We start from the raw sequence: 12,937 nt of genomic DNA on the forward strand, positions 1-12,937 counted from the left end.
AACAGTCCCAATCCCTGCAGACACCTGCCCGGTCCCTGGGCATTGCAATCTGGCTGTGGTGCTGGCGTACAGTCTCATGTGCTCAGCTCTGCACGCTTCCCTCACACACAAACCGCGATTTTTATTCTATTACAGTTGCTCAGAGGCCCCAGTCAAGATCAGGGAACCCAGGGTGCTGTACAAAAATAGAGAGACCCTGTCCCAATTTACAGGTTAGACTGAAGCGAAAGAGCGTAACGAATAAGCATGTGCAGTGGAGGGGAAAGAGGACAAGGAATTGGAAGATTTCTTAACGATAATCTCCTTTCTGCTACCAGCATCTCTCACAACTCCATGACACTTAGGCTGCTCCTCTCTGCGTTGCTGTTCACAGAGGCTGTCCAAAGTTGCAGCATCACAAGCACTGGCCACCGCCCCCTGCTCTTGCTTGCTGCCAGAAGAGTCATTCCAAAGCTGGACAGAACTCATAGAAAGAGATCCGCAACCTCCATGGGAGCACAGCAGCTCTGGAGAATTGGCATACAGCCTGCAACATAACGATCCAGCATAAAGAAAATACTAGACCCTTCAGCATAACGCCCTGCAGGGTGGGTAGAACTGTGAGAGATGCTGCCAGCAGAAAGGATGTTATCAGTTAAAAAAAAAAAAGAAAAAAAAAAGAAAAAATCTTCCATTCTGCAGCTCAGCGTCTCCCACAATTCTGAGACGTCAGGGAAGTTGCAAGCAGCGAACGGAGGTTGGGAGGGGAAGGTAAGAAACCGAGCAATGAGACAGAAGAGGGGAAAAAAGGAGACCACCCTTTTTTGAAAGAATTGCTCAAAGATCAACATAATTTTTGGACCACTGCCTGCAGCACCTGCCTGCCAAAGGAAGCCTCTGCTGAGGACAGAAAGTCCACCTTCTTGTGACTGATGAAGGTGCTGGCTGGCAATCAGATGGCTGCTCTGCAGATGTTCAGTGTGGAATATCTTCTTTGTCCCATCCACGAGGCAGCCAGAGCTCTCGTGGAGTGTGCTGATACCCTCCAGGGCTGGGTTTCTGATGCCTTGTAGGCCTCAACGATACAAAGGCGAAGCCACCTAGCGATGGACGACTTGGAAACTGAGTCCTTGACATTTAGGCTGGAAGGACACAAACAGGGCACCTGACCTCGTTGTGGATTCCATGCACTTGATGTAGATTTCCACCACTTTCCTGAGCTCTGGGATGTGCCACTTCTTTACCAGATCTTGTGGCTTCAGACAGAACAAAGGATGGACGGCTTCTTGGGAACTACAGAAGGGAGAATTTACTTCATGAAGAAAGAACTCTAGTTCTCAGCACCACTCTGTTTCCTGTACAGACAATAATGGCAGATCTGATACCCATCTAGCAGATGCAACAGCGACAAGAAAACAGATTTTTATGGATACTGAAGCTAGGGGCTTGAAGGAATGATATGTTAGAGCCTTCAACACCTGTAGCAGATCCCATTTTGGGCAGACTGGCCTGACCACTCTGAGGAACCTGGAGGTCTGGGGGTTCTCTGCCAAGGATCCCGCCGACCCCATAAAAAAGATGCTCCTGAAAGCAGAAACTTGGTGAGCTGTGGTGCTGGACTGAAGGCTCTTGTCTAGGCCTTCCTGCAGAATGTCCAAAATGGCTGAAATCCCCTGTTTCCTGGGGTCCACCCTATGCTCTTGGCACGAGTCACTGAACCTGGACCAGATAGAGGAGTATGAGGCTCTCTTGGGTGCTAGCAAAGTCTGGATGACTGTGGCAGATTGATGGAGCATTGTTCAGGCCTTCTTTTCAATAACCAAGATGTCAGCTGTAGCCCGGCTGAATCCAGAGGACGGAATGGGCCTTGGGAGACAATATCTGAGTGTGGAGGCAACAGCTTTGCCCACTTAGTCATAGTGGGTCTAGGAGTTGATGAGGGTTGTAATGGGTACTGTTCAGAGCCCAGACCTTTCAGCACCCTGAGGCAGCTGAGGGCTGCATGCGCTCAAGTGATGTTGGGTGTTGAACGTTCAATGCCACTAAAGAGTGTGCAGCCCAATGGGCATTGCAGACTCAAGGGACCAGGGCACCATTCCTGTAAGTGGGAACACACAGACTCTCAAAGAATAGCTTTGCTCCCTGACCTGTGATGGAGTCAGAGCATGACTACTAGAAGACACCCAATCTTGATGGCACAATGCCTCATGATGGAGAATCCAGCCTTTAGTCCCAAGGATTAAACTACCCGCAAAAAAGGATGCTTTATCTCCCATCTGAATATTTTGCTTTGAGCTTCAACATCCACCCACCGGATCTTGTGCTACCTCCTGCTGAATAAAAGAGCCCTCTAGCATCAGAAATCACCTCTGCAGGCAGGTACTTCTAGGCTCTCTCTCTTGTCCACTAAACCCCTACACACGGACTGGGTTGCTTTCGTCTCTCACTGGGAGACAGGTTTTCCAGGCCTCAAATAGCTTTACCAGCTCTTTGGACAAACTCCTTTTAAAGTGTGGGCACCAGAAATGGACAACGGAAGCTTCCAGGAATGGTCTCAGAAGCACTCTAGTCACATGTGATGCCACCTCCCTACTCCTCCTCTGTGTTCCCATTTATACGTGTAAGGACCCACAGACTTTTTGATAAAACATCACACTAGGGGCATGTGTACAGCTGATTTCCTCCATGACTCTCAAGTCCTTTCCAGACTCGCTGCTTTCCAGAAGACAGTCTCCCAATCCTGTATGGGGATCTACATTAATTCAAGGCCCTATGTCTAGGAACAAAGAAACCATAAGGGGTCTATTATGGACTTCTTGAAAATCAGTCCTGAAACCTGGGGTTTTCCTTATTTGCCTCTACAGCAAAACCACCAAAATGACCTCAAAGAGGCTAGAGAGGGCAGGTGAGTCAGAATTAAGAAACTTGTAAAGACATGCCCACGCCACACACTAGTTCTAGTTCTATCGCTGTGCTAACATAGTTTATGCTGAAGCTAGTTTCTAATTAAGGCGCAAACATAAGAAGTGCCCAACGAGTAGGAAGCTGAGAAACCAGAGGAAGTTTCACTTTGCTGGTCTGGTGTGGGAAGGAACCAAGGGAGGCAGGAACATAGGTTACCATGGAGCGCTTCACAGCTCCAGGCAAAGGACACATGCTCCCAAAGGTCAGAGGGCTCTGTGCTTTGGGCTGTGCACAGAGCAGGGATCTGCACTGATAGCACTGGAAGGAGAACACCTGCTGCCCCTGTGCCTAACAGTGCTGACAATTTCCATGCTCTGGGGGTCGGTTTCCCATTGGGAGCAGAAATCGGTGAGGTGGAGTCAGGCGTTTTCTTCGTGTAATTTGTGATGAACAGAGCTTTGGACAAGGTGGTAAAAAATGGCATGAGCAACTCTATCCTGCAGAACCTCAAAGCACTGCCCTAGCTGGAGAGGCAGCTCTCCAGGGTCTGTGTAGCTCACAAGTCTCACTGCTTCACTGTCTCCTCGTCCTCCCTCAACACTCTGCCTTGCAAACCCCTCGCCCAAGGCTGCTCGCTCGAGATCGCATGGCCTGGACAGGTGATCCTCAGCACTTCAGCTGTCAAACAGGGCACTTAACTCCTCAACATCCTTCACGGGTGCAGTTACTGCATGGCACCTTGCGCTCTTCCCATGGAAAGTTTCATCCTCTCTGCTCAGACATCAGTGACCCCCTCTATTGTATAAGCCACTTGCACCCAGTGCCATAACACTGCTCTCCTGATCATTCGCAAGTACAGAATGTGGGTGATCTGGCTCAAGTCACTTGAACAGAACAATGGCACAGCCGAGCATCTCCTGCGCTCCAGCATGCAGACCAGGCCATGTTCCAGTTGTGGTGAGGTGGGCAACTGTCCACTGAAAAACAGACCAGGACCTACCCACTTATATCACGTACAGCACTGCAGAGCCATCACGGGCGTTCATTCTGGCCATCGAGGACCTGGGATCAGCAAAGGGCTCCGCAAATCCCATGAACCAGAGCAGCTCAGCAGTCCAATGGGGTAACAAGACAACAGCACAGACGCTCAGGACCAGCAAAAACAGAAACTCAAGAAATTCATGCAGGATTGGTCCATCAGCAGCTATCAGCCAGGAGGGGCAGGGAGGGTGTCCCTAGCCTCCGTTTGCTAGAAGCTGGGAATGGACAACGGGACTGATTGCTTGATGATTCCCTGTTCTGTTCATTCCCTCTGGGGCACCTGGCATTGGCCACTGTCAGAAGACAGGATACTGGGCTAAATGGACCTTTGGTCTGACCCAGTCTGGCCGTTCTTATGTTCTTAAGTGCCCCAGAAACCTGCCTGGATCCCTCCCATCTCCTCCTGGCCCAGCTCCCAAATGAGGAAAGATACTCACTGTAGACAGCCCTCGTTTTTCTCTATCTGAGCCTGGCAGCTTGGGCAGCGCTTAGAGATGAGTTTGGCCAGGTGTTTGCTCTGGGCTTCCACCGTCATCCCTTCATAATACCCACCGTCATCCATCCACTGGGACATGTGGCTGCAGCTGGCCGGGTAATGAGCCTGCAAGGGACAGAGCATGAATCACGAGGGAGCGGGAAGACAGTAGCGAGCCGGCGTGAAGACAGGCCCGCAGCTGAGCAAACCTCAGCCATACCTCTGGGAAATTGCAATTGAAGCAGGATATCCAGCAGCACTTGGAGCAGGCCTCTCCGCAGCCGAGTCCCTCCTTACAAAGCACCTGATCGCAGCCCTGGGGGTTAGTGCACCAGGTCAGGTTGGAGCAGCACTCCACGTAGCCTCGCAGGAGAGCTTTCTCGTACTGCAGAGAGAGAAACGAGAGCAGAGGTGCATGAGGAGGAAGGATGATCATGTGGCTAAGGCACCAGACTGGGACTCATGAGCTGTGGGTTCAATTCTCACCTCTGCCACCAACTCACTGCATGACTGTGGGCACGTCACTTCCCTCCTCTGCGGCTCGGCCCCCAGTCATAAAATAGGGACAATGATGGTTCCTTTCTCCCACCCTGCATCTGTCGTGTCTGTTTAGATTGTCGTAAGCTCACCGGGACAACTCTGCCTCGCACTAGGCCCAGCACAAAGGGGCCCAGATTTGGCTGACAAGACCATCACACAAACAGCAACACGCTCCCTGGCAAAGGCCCTAGGACTGCTGTCAGGGCAGCCATGGAGCACACAGCAGTTCTGGTCTCAATCTGCCTCGATAGGTAGGTGGAAAATACTCAACAGGGTGCAGACTAGGTTCACAAGGGTGGGAAACAATATAGTCCCAAGGGATCTTGCAACATGCACACACTTACTGCAGATACAAGAGGAGGATAAAGCAGCTGCAGAGACACTGCCCGAGTCAGGTGTAGAAGAAAGAGCACCGGGGCTGGCTGGAAGATGGAGCGTAACAAAGGCTTTGGGGTAATTCAATGGAGAGGTCAAAGCAGCAGAAGTTCCCCAAAGAGCTGGCTGGCTCAAGAGAAAGCACTATGGGTTTCCCCTCTAGGGCAGCCCTGTGCAGAAGGAACAGGCTATGGTCATCAGTCAGTGCCCGATGTGACATCTGCCCAGGTGACGCAGCCTGGTCATCTGAGCAGAGGAGTCATGGGTTGAATGAGCAACTCTCACGGCTAGGAAGAGGCAGACTGGTGAAGAGCAGAGCATGCGGAAAACCTGCCATGTCACCGGCCATGTGGGACACCATCTGAGACCAGAAGACTTGAGTCCCTAGAGCTTTCAAGCCAGCACCTCTCCCCAGCACCAAACACGCCAGAGTCTGTAACGATGTTGCCTTGGAGAGAAACCCTCTGTCTTGAGAACAGGGATGGTCCTGTCAAATTCCCACAGGGAAAGAAAAAACAGCGTTGGCAAGCTGGAGAGGGGAATGGGCGACGGCAGAGAGGACAGTTGCAGGGATGCAGAGAGAAACAGGACAGATGAAACAGACATTCAGAAGCAGCCACTCTTTACCCATCAGTGCCATAGGCTATGGACAGGACAGGCCCATCTGACCGGGGGGGTTGGCTCAGTGCCCAGGCAGAAGGAAGCAGACAGGAACTTGGCAGAAAGCAAGTGGCACTTATTGCTGGATACTGTTCTACTTCTGCAAACAGGGAGAGACCCCCTGGTGCGTCAGGGCTGAATGGCTTTTGTTTGACCCGCCTAGAGCGAACAAAGTTCCTGTAGGAATGTTATTTCCCTTACAGGAACGGTGGCTCTTTCAGATGAACAGAGTACTTTGGCCAGCAGCATTCACTGGGGCCATGCCTGCACCCAAGGACCTCGCTGGCCCTTGGTTCCTTCACCAATACAGAATCCTAGAGGTACTGACCATTTCCCAGAGCTGGGACCCTTACATTCTTTGGGTTTAATGGTGCTCACAGTACCTGAGAAAACTGCAGCCTCGTAGGTGCAGAGTTGGGAACCAGTGGGTGCTGAAGCAGTTGTCTTGATCTGTGATCAGGGTTTCTTTGGGATAGATTCCCTACCAAGGAACCCAAGCTCTGTTTCTTGGTGTCTCATTGAGAGGATTCTTGAGTTCCTCTTAGAAGCTCTAGAGGAGCGCTGTGCTGATGTGGGTGACTTGCTCGGAGACTGGTGCACGGGTCAGAAGCCATTCGGAGGTGCAGTTTAATCTCCTGGTTCTCTCTCTCAATTTCACAACCAGGCAAAAATTACATTTTTGGGGGGGATGTGTGACTCCCCACGGCGACAGACATACCAAGAGTGCCCGCCACTCAGCGGGAGAGCATCCTGGCATGAAAGGCAATGTTTAAAACCCAGACAGCTGGACATACCTCCCCAGCACTCTAAAGTTCTCCCCAGGGATAAAACTGAAAGGACAATCGGCCTTACAACAAATCTTGTGGTTTGTGTAATGATTTAACTACTGAAGCTAACTAAGCTAAGTAAAGCTAGGAGAAAAAAACAAAACAAAACAAATATGACAGTTGAGCGCAGCTCAACCGGAACACTGCTGAGGCTCAGTCTCGGCCCAAGAAGGAACTGGGGGCGGTTCGCCCCTGTAGCTCTCTGTGGCCATGCTGCAGAGCATGAGGCAGAGTAGAGTGATTGTGCAGACCCAACAGGCACTGCTACCGAACACGGGGATCTCCAATCTAAGGCACACAGGACGTGTGGGGCACCCGTTGGGACACTACTCAAGAAGATAGAGCTGCTTGTGGTGCCAAAGGATGTCAGCTGAGGAGTCTTGGACCAAGGTGAAACGTCTCATGAATGTATAGATGGAACTCCATGTAGCTCACCTGCAAACAGCAAGGGGCACTTCTTGAGGGGATGCTGCTGAGGCTGCATGCGACCCTGCAGAGGGAGTCCTTTCTCCCAGCTGTGCCATCTGATAGGATACAGCCAGAGATCCACTTCGATATTCTCCGAGGATACAGCTTGTGCTCATGTCCTCATACTCATCCTGCTATGGCAACAGTAAGTCTAGGTGGCTCTCTGTTCCGGTCTGTTCTTGGAAGGTACAATGCCAGAGCTCATCTCATGTCAAGCAAACAGTCTGCCTTTTTTGCTAGATGCATGCAGCTTTGGGAAAGACACAGGTAAGTGAACTGACAGGTTTATATGAAATCCTGAAACTACCTTAGGAGTGAATTTTGGTGTAGTTGTAGCGAGATTTTGTTCTCATAGACTACTGTGTAAGGTGGGTGTGATGTTTTGTACCTCGGGGAAACACCCAGCACCCCCATGTTCATCCTTATAATATGACTGTGTGATATCCAATGCAAAGTCTGTCATGTTAGGTGTCTTCGGCAGGCTCATGATGCCCTGAGCACTGTTATAGTAATGCTATAGGTTGTAATGTCATGTATATAGTTACGAGGCTTAAAACATGTCCTCATGGCTTAAAACAAGCCCAGGCAAAAACTCTCAGGAACAGAGGGGCAGTTCACACCCCATCAGGGCATGTACAGGACAAATCCAGCCCAGCCTCACAGGAACAAAGGACGCTGGCCTAGGCAGTAACAAAGGATCTGTTGGACTCTCTAGTGAGTCACCCCCCTTCCCTTGGTCAGTTTGGGGCTGTGATGAGGTAATGCTCACCTGACTCTGAAGGGCGGGGGGCAAAGTCAAGAGGGCAGAAAGGACATGATAAAAGGGAGAGACATTTTGCCAGACTCTTCCTCTCTCTTCCACCTCCATCTACAGACACCACACCAAGCAACTGAAGCGCTGATCAAAGAGGAGAGCCTGGCTGAAGAGCAACCAGCCAGCGTGTGGTGAGAAGCATCTAAGCTGAAAGGACATTGGAAGTGTTAAGATCAGCTTAGAATGCGTTTTGCTTTTATTTCATTTAACCAAATCAGACTTCTTGTGCTTTGACTTATCACTTAAAATCTATCTTTATAGTTAATAAATTGGTTTGTCTAGTCTACCTGAAGCAGTGTGTTTGGTTTGATGCGTGTCAGAGACTCCTCTTGGGATAACAGGCCTGGTACATATCAATTTCTTTGTTCAATTGACGAACTCATATAAGCTTGCAGCATCCAGTGGGCATAACTGGACACTGCAAGATGGAGGTTCCTGGGTTGTGTCTGGGACCAGACATATTGGCTAGTGACATTCGGTTGCACAATCCAAGCAGTGGCTGGCCAAAAGCGCTCACTCACATAAATGGGAGCAGCTTACCTGCTAGAGGCTCTGCATGAGCAGCCCGGAAGTGGGGGTTCTCACGGCAGAGCAGGGCAAGGCAGGTTCCCAGTGTCGAGGACTGGAGTGACCTAGCAGCTCACTGGTCTAGATAACGCCAGGGGAACGTCACCAGTGGGTTCTGAGGGCAGGAATGGAACTTCTCTGCATACGTTCTACGGCTCTGTCCCCCAATTTAGAGATGGAAGCACTCATGCAAACTCACATGCCCAGGGAATGTCGGTTTGGGGGATATACTGAATGAAACCAGGTTTGCAGACATCTCAAGTAAAGCATGGCATGTACGTGCACGAGGCCATGTGTCCCAAGAGCTGCAGACTCTCACACATTGTTTGCAGAGTGGACATGAGACTCTCAGCTGTAGAGACTATATCCTGAAACCTGTCCATTGGAAGGTACGCCATGGCAGATGTGCTGTCAAGGCCCACCCCATGAAATGTATTCTCTGTCGAGGCTGAAACAATGATTTTTCTATGTCCAGTTTTGGACCTGGACCAGAGAACAGACATCTGAAAACAAGAAGGCTGTTCTGGATATGTGACCTCGATCTTCTGGAACTAGCCAATAATCCAGGTAAGGAAATATCTGAATTCCAAGATGGCACAGATAGGCCACAACCGCCTTTGTGCGCTTTGTGAATCCCCACGGGGCTGAGGCTAGACCAAGAGCAGGACCATATACTGGCAGTGCATACTAGGTACTATGAACTGAAAAAAAGCTTCCTGTGGTCTGGCTGTATTGCCATGTGGAAGTTGGTATGCTGCCCTCAATCTGCAGGATGCCTCTCTCCAGGCAAGGGATAACAGAAGCAAGGGTGGTCATCTTGAACTTCATTTTCTTGACAAATCCGTTGAACACTGAAGTCCAGAATGGGTCAAAGACCCACCTCTGTTTTTGGGAATCCAGAAGCAGCAGGAATAGAAACCTCTCCCTGTGTACAAATAAGGAACTTCCTCTTGCTCCCAATCATAACAAGGACAGTACTCACACCCCAGAGAGAAAGTCAGCATGGAGAGAAACATCTGGGCACCAGTCGAGCCACCAACAGCAGCTGTCTGAATGTCAAAGGAAATCCGAGCAAGAAATGCCTCCCAAAGGGCTGAGTGAGCAGATCCCAAGTTTCCCCCAGCTAAGACTCAAACAGCAGTACCTTAGACACCCCTCGCTACTCCAAGCCCAGTGACCCTTGCCTCCAGGATCTCTCCACCAGAACTCCCACAGAAATTGTGCAGAAACTAAAATAGCTCTCTGCAAATCTAGCCATGCCATACTTCCTTGCACAACAGGAGTGCGGCAGGTGTTTGATAATTCTGTAGATGGGGAGGCGGGAAGGGGTCCCCACCAGTCATTTCCGGAAGAGAAAGGAAAGCCCAGTTCTGAAAAGATGTTAATGTTGAGACAAGCCTTCCATTGGGAGCCTGACCCTGACTCCTCCTCCCTCTTTGCCAGTCAGAAGCCAACCCACCTTGGTGTCTCTTGCTGAGGGCTTTGTCCAAGGGTGGAATGGCTTTCCAAGGTGGGGTGAAGGAAACTGGGGAGAGGGAGTGTCTGAGAATTGGGGGCTCATGTTCGTACCACAGGGAGACTCTAGCCACATACTGTTTGGATTGATGTGCCCTGCGAGAGAGGAGCTATTTTCGTTTCTGCACAGGGAGTGCCATCGTCCTCTCACGGTTGGTTTCTAGTTTGGATTGGATGGGAATTAGATACACAGAGCGACAGGAACGGATGCAGGGTGCGCAAAGGGAGGGCACAGAGGACAGCGCAAAGAGCGTGAGGGAGGGTGTCATAAACAGACAGTTAAGGGTTAATATCTCTTTTACCTGTAAAGGGTTAAGAAGCTCAGTAAACCTGGCTGACACCTGACCAGAGAACCAATAGGGGGACAAGATACTTTCAAATCTTGGTGGAGGGAAGTCTTTGTTTGTGGGGGTTTTTTTGTTCGTTGTTCATTCTCGGGACTGAGAGGGACAGGACATCAATCCAGGCTCTCCAAATCTTTCTGAATCAGTCTCTCATGTTTCAAACTTGTAAGTAATTAGCCAGGCAAGGTGTGTTAGTCTTATGTTTGTTTTATCAACTTGTAAATGTTTCTTTTTGCTGGAAGGATTTTACCTCTGTTTCCTGTAACTTTGAAGCTATGGCTGGGGGAGGGCACTCTGGTTTACAGGAATCTGAGTACCCTGTAAAGCATTTTCCATCCTGATTTTACAGAGATAATTTTTACCTTTTCTTTCTTTAATTAAAAGCTTTCTTTTTAAGAACCTGATTGATTTTTCCTTGTTTTAAGATCCAACGGGATTGGATCTGGACTCACCAGGGATTGGTGGTGGGAAAGGAGGGGAATGGTAAATTTCTCCTTGTTTTAAGATCCAAGGAGTTTGGATCTGTGTTCACCAGGGAACTGGTAAAGTCCCTCAAGGAAACCCAGGGAGGGGACTAAGTTTTGGGGGGACAGAGTGCCCCAGACACTGGAATTCTGTGTGGTGGCAATGTATACCAGATCTAAGCTAGTAATTAAGCTTAGAGGTGTCCGTGCAGATCCCCACATTTCTACCCATAAGTTCAGAGTGGGGAAAAATACCTTGACAGAGGGCGGGGGAGCGAACAGCCAGTCGGCACAGGGGAGGATTCGTTCATTCAAAGGCACCAGGTTTCTCCTGGGTAGCTCTCGGCCCCACCACTCTCCAAGACAGGGAGGGGGGAAAGGCGGTGGCCCAGAAACAAAAGCATGTTCCCTGACACACCTGCTCAGGACGGACTAGACACAGCCCCGCGCCCAGTAGTGACCTCACCCACCTTGGCAATGACCTCCTGGGAGGAGATGATGGAGCAGATGAAGTCCGTGGTGGGCTGCGCAGGGCAGTCAGGAATGGGACAGGTGCAGTTCTGAACCAGGTTCTGCTCGATGCAAGTCGTCAGATATTTATTCCAGCAGGACTGGGGAGGGGGAACAAGATCAGATCTAGAGAGAACCTCTCGTGACCACCCCACAGCACAGACCCTCCTGATGAGCCCCCTCCCTTCATCAGGGGCCAGCTCCCAGCTTGACAAACTCAGGATTTGCCTTGCAGAGTGCCACCAGAATCATGCCACACCTGAAAACAGGGAGCGAGCCCAGGAACATAAGGAAGCCAGGGAAAAAGGAGTGATGGTGTGCCCCCCGGACCCTCCCCTGACAGCGTCGTCCTCCCCTCACTGTCATAGATGCTGCCAGCTCCCAGGCCCCTAACCTTGCAGCAGTAGTGCATGCAGCAGAGGGTGGGAGGGCTGTCGTCCGGGCACAGCTGGCTCACGCACACCGGACAGTGGGTGACGGGACTTGGGGGTGGTTGGGGGTTCTGCACTTGCAGCCCTGAGGAAATCAGCAGCAGCTCAGGGTCCTCGGTGTAGCGTTCGATCAGCAGGTCCACGTTCCACTTGCAGTGAATGAGCAGGTGCTGGGCTCTATCAGCTGAGACACTCAGGGTGTCCAGGACCTGCTGCACTGTCTGGTTCATGAGCACCTGCACCTCCTCCTGACTCATGGTGCGCCCCATAGGCAGCAGCAGGGTCTCCATCAGGACCGCCTCTGAGCCGACTCCACGGGCATCCAGCCTGGCAGAGAGCAAACTGTCACCTGTCTGCAGAGCTCCTGGTGACACCCCCCGCCAGCCCCTGCCTGAGACGCTCTCCTACCTGAACGGGGAGAACTTGCTGCCCTTGTCCTGCCCCCTCAGGGACTCTGTGCTACGGAAAATGACCTGGGCCTGGCCCCGGTGAGGTGTCGTGGGCTCCGTGGAGACGTACTCCAGAAGCTGGGGGTTGTCCTCCTGGCGCCGCAGGTAGCCCTGGCTCAGCAGGTGCAGGGTGCAGGACAGCACGTCCGTGCTGCTGCAGCAGAAGCTGAGGAACTTCAGGGCGGGGCCAGACTCCCATTTCTGACAGGCGTCGATCACCTGGGGGGGGAGAGAGCAGAGTTACTCTGAGGCTGCCGGGGCGCGGAGCCGCGTGGCTGCTCGCCTGCCAGGACCCCATACCCTGAACACCAGGTTATCGATGTGCAGCTCCTTCTCCCCTTTCAGGATCTGGATGATGAGGCAGCAGATAATGTTCCTCTTCCTCTCCAGGGTGCTTCCCTCATCATCCTCCACATTCAGGTACGTCTGCTTGGGGAGCAGCCACAGACGCTGGCCGGCCGCCCGCGCCAGGGCCGCCTCGTTCAGACGCAGGACGCCTGGGACCAACACAGCCGCACTCAGCCATGCCCAGGGAGCAGCTCCTCCAGCACCACCCCCCAGCCCCGCTTGGGGA

General features: G+C 51.5%; 1 protein-coding gene across 1 annotated transcript in view; it reads right to left on the bottom strand.

Moving 5' to 3' along the window:
• LOC116831086 (cullin-9-like) overlaps nucleotides 1–12,937 on the bottom strand; it is a 52,063-nt gene that overhangs the window by 7,690 nt on the left and 31,436 nt on the right. Inside the window, 6 exon segments of the mRNA XM_075064586.1 lie at nucleotides 4,362–4,525; nucleotides 4,620–4,784; nucleotides 11,444–11,584; nucleotides 11,878–12,241; nucleotides 12,323–12,582; nucleotides 12,664–12,929. Of these exon segments, the coding sequence (XP_074920687.1) occupies nucleotides 4,362–4,525; nucleotides 4,620–4,784; nucleotides 11,444–11,584; nucleotides 11,878–12,241; nucleotides 12,323–12,582; nucleotides 12,664–12,929 (1,360 nt within the window).

This window comes from Chelonoidis abingdonii, chromosome 3 (genome assembly GCF_003597395.2).
Source record: "Chelonoidis abingdonii isolate Lonesome George chromosome 3, CheloAbing_2.0, whole genome shotgun sequence".
NCBI classification, from domain to species: Eukaryota; Metazoa; Chordata; order Testudines; family Testudinidae; genus Chelonoidis; species Chelonoidis abingdonii.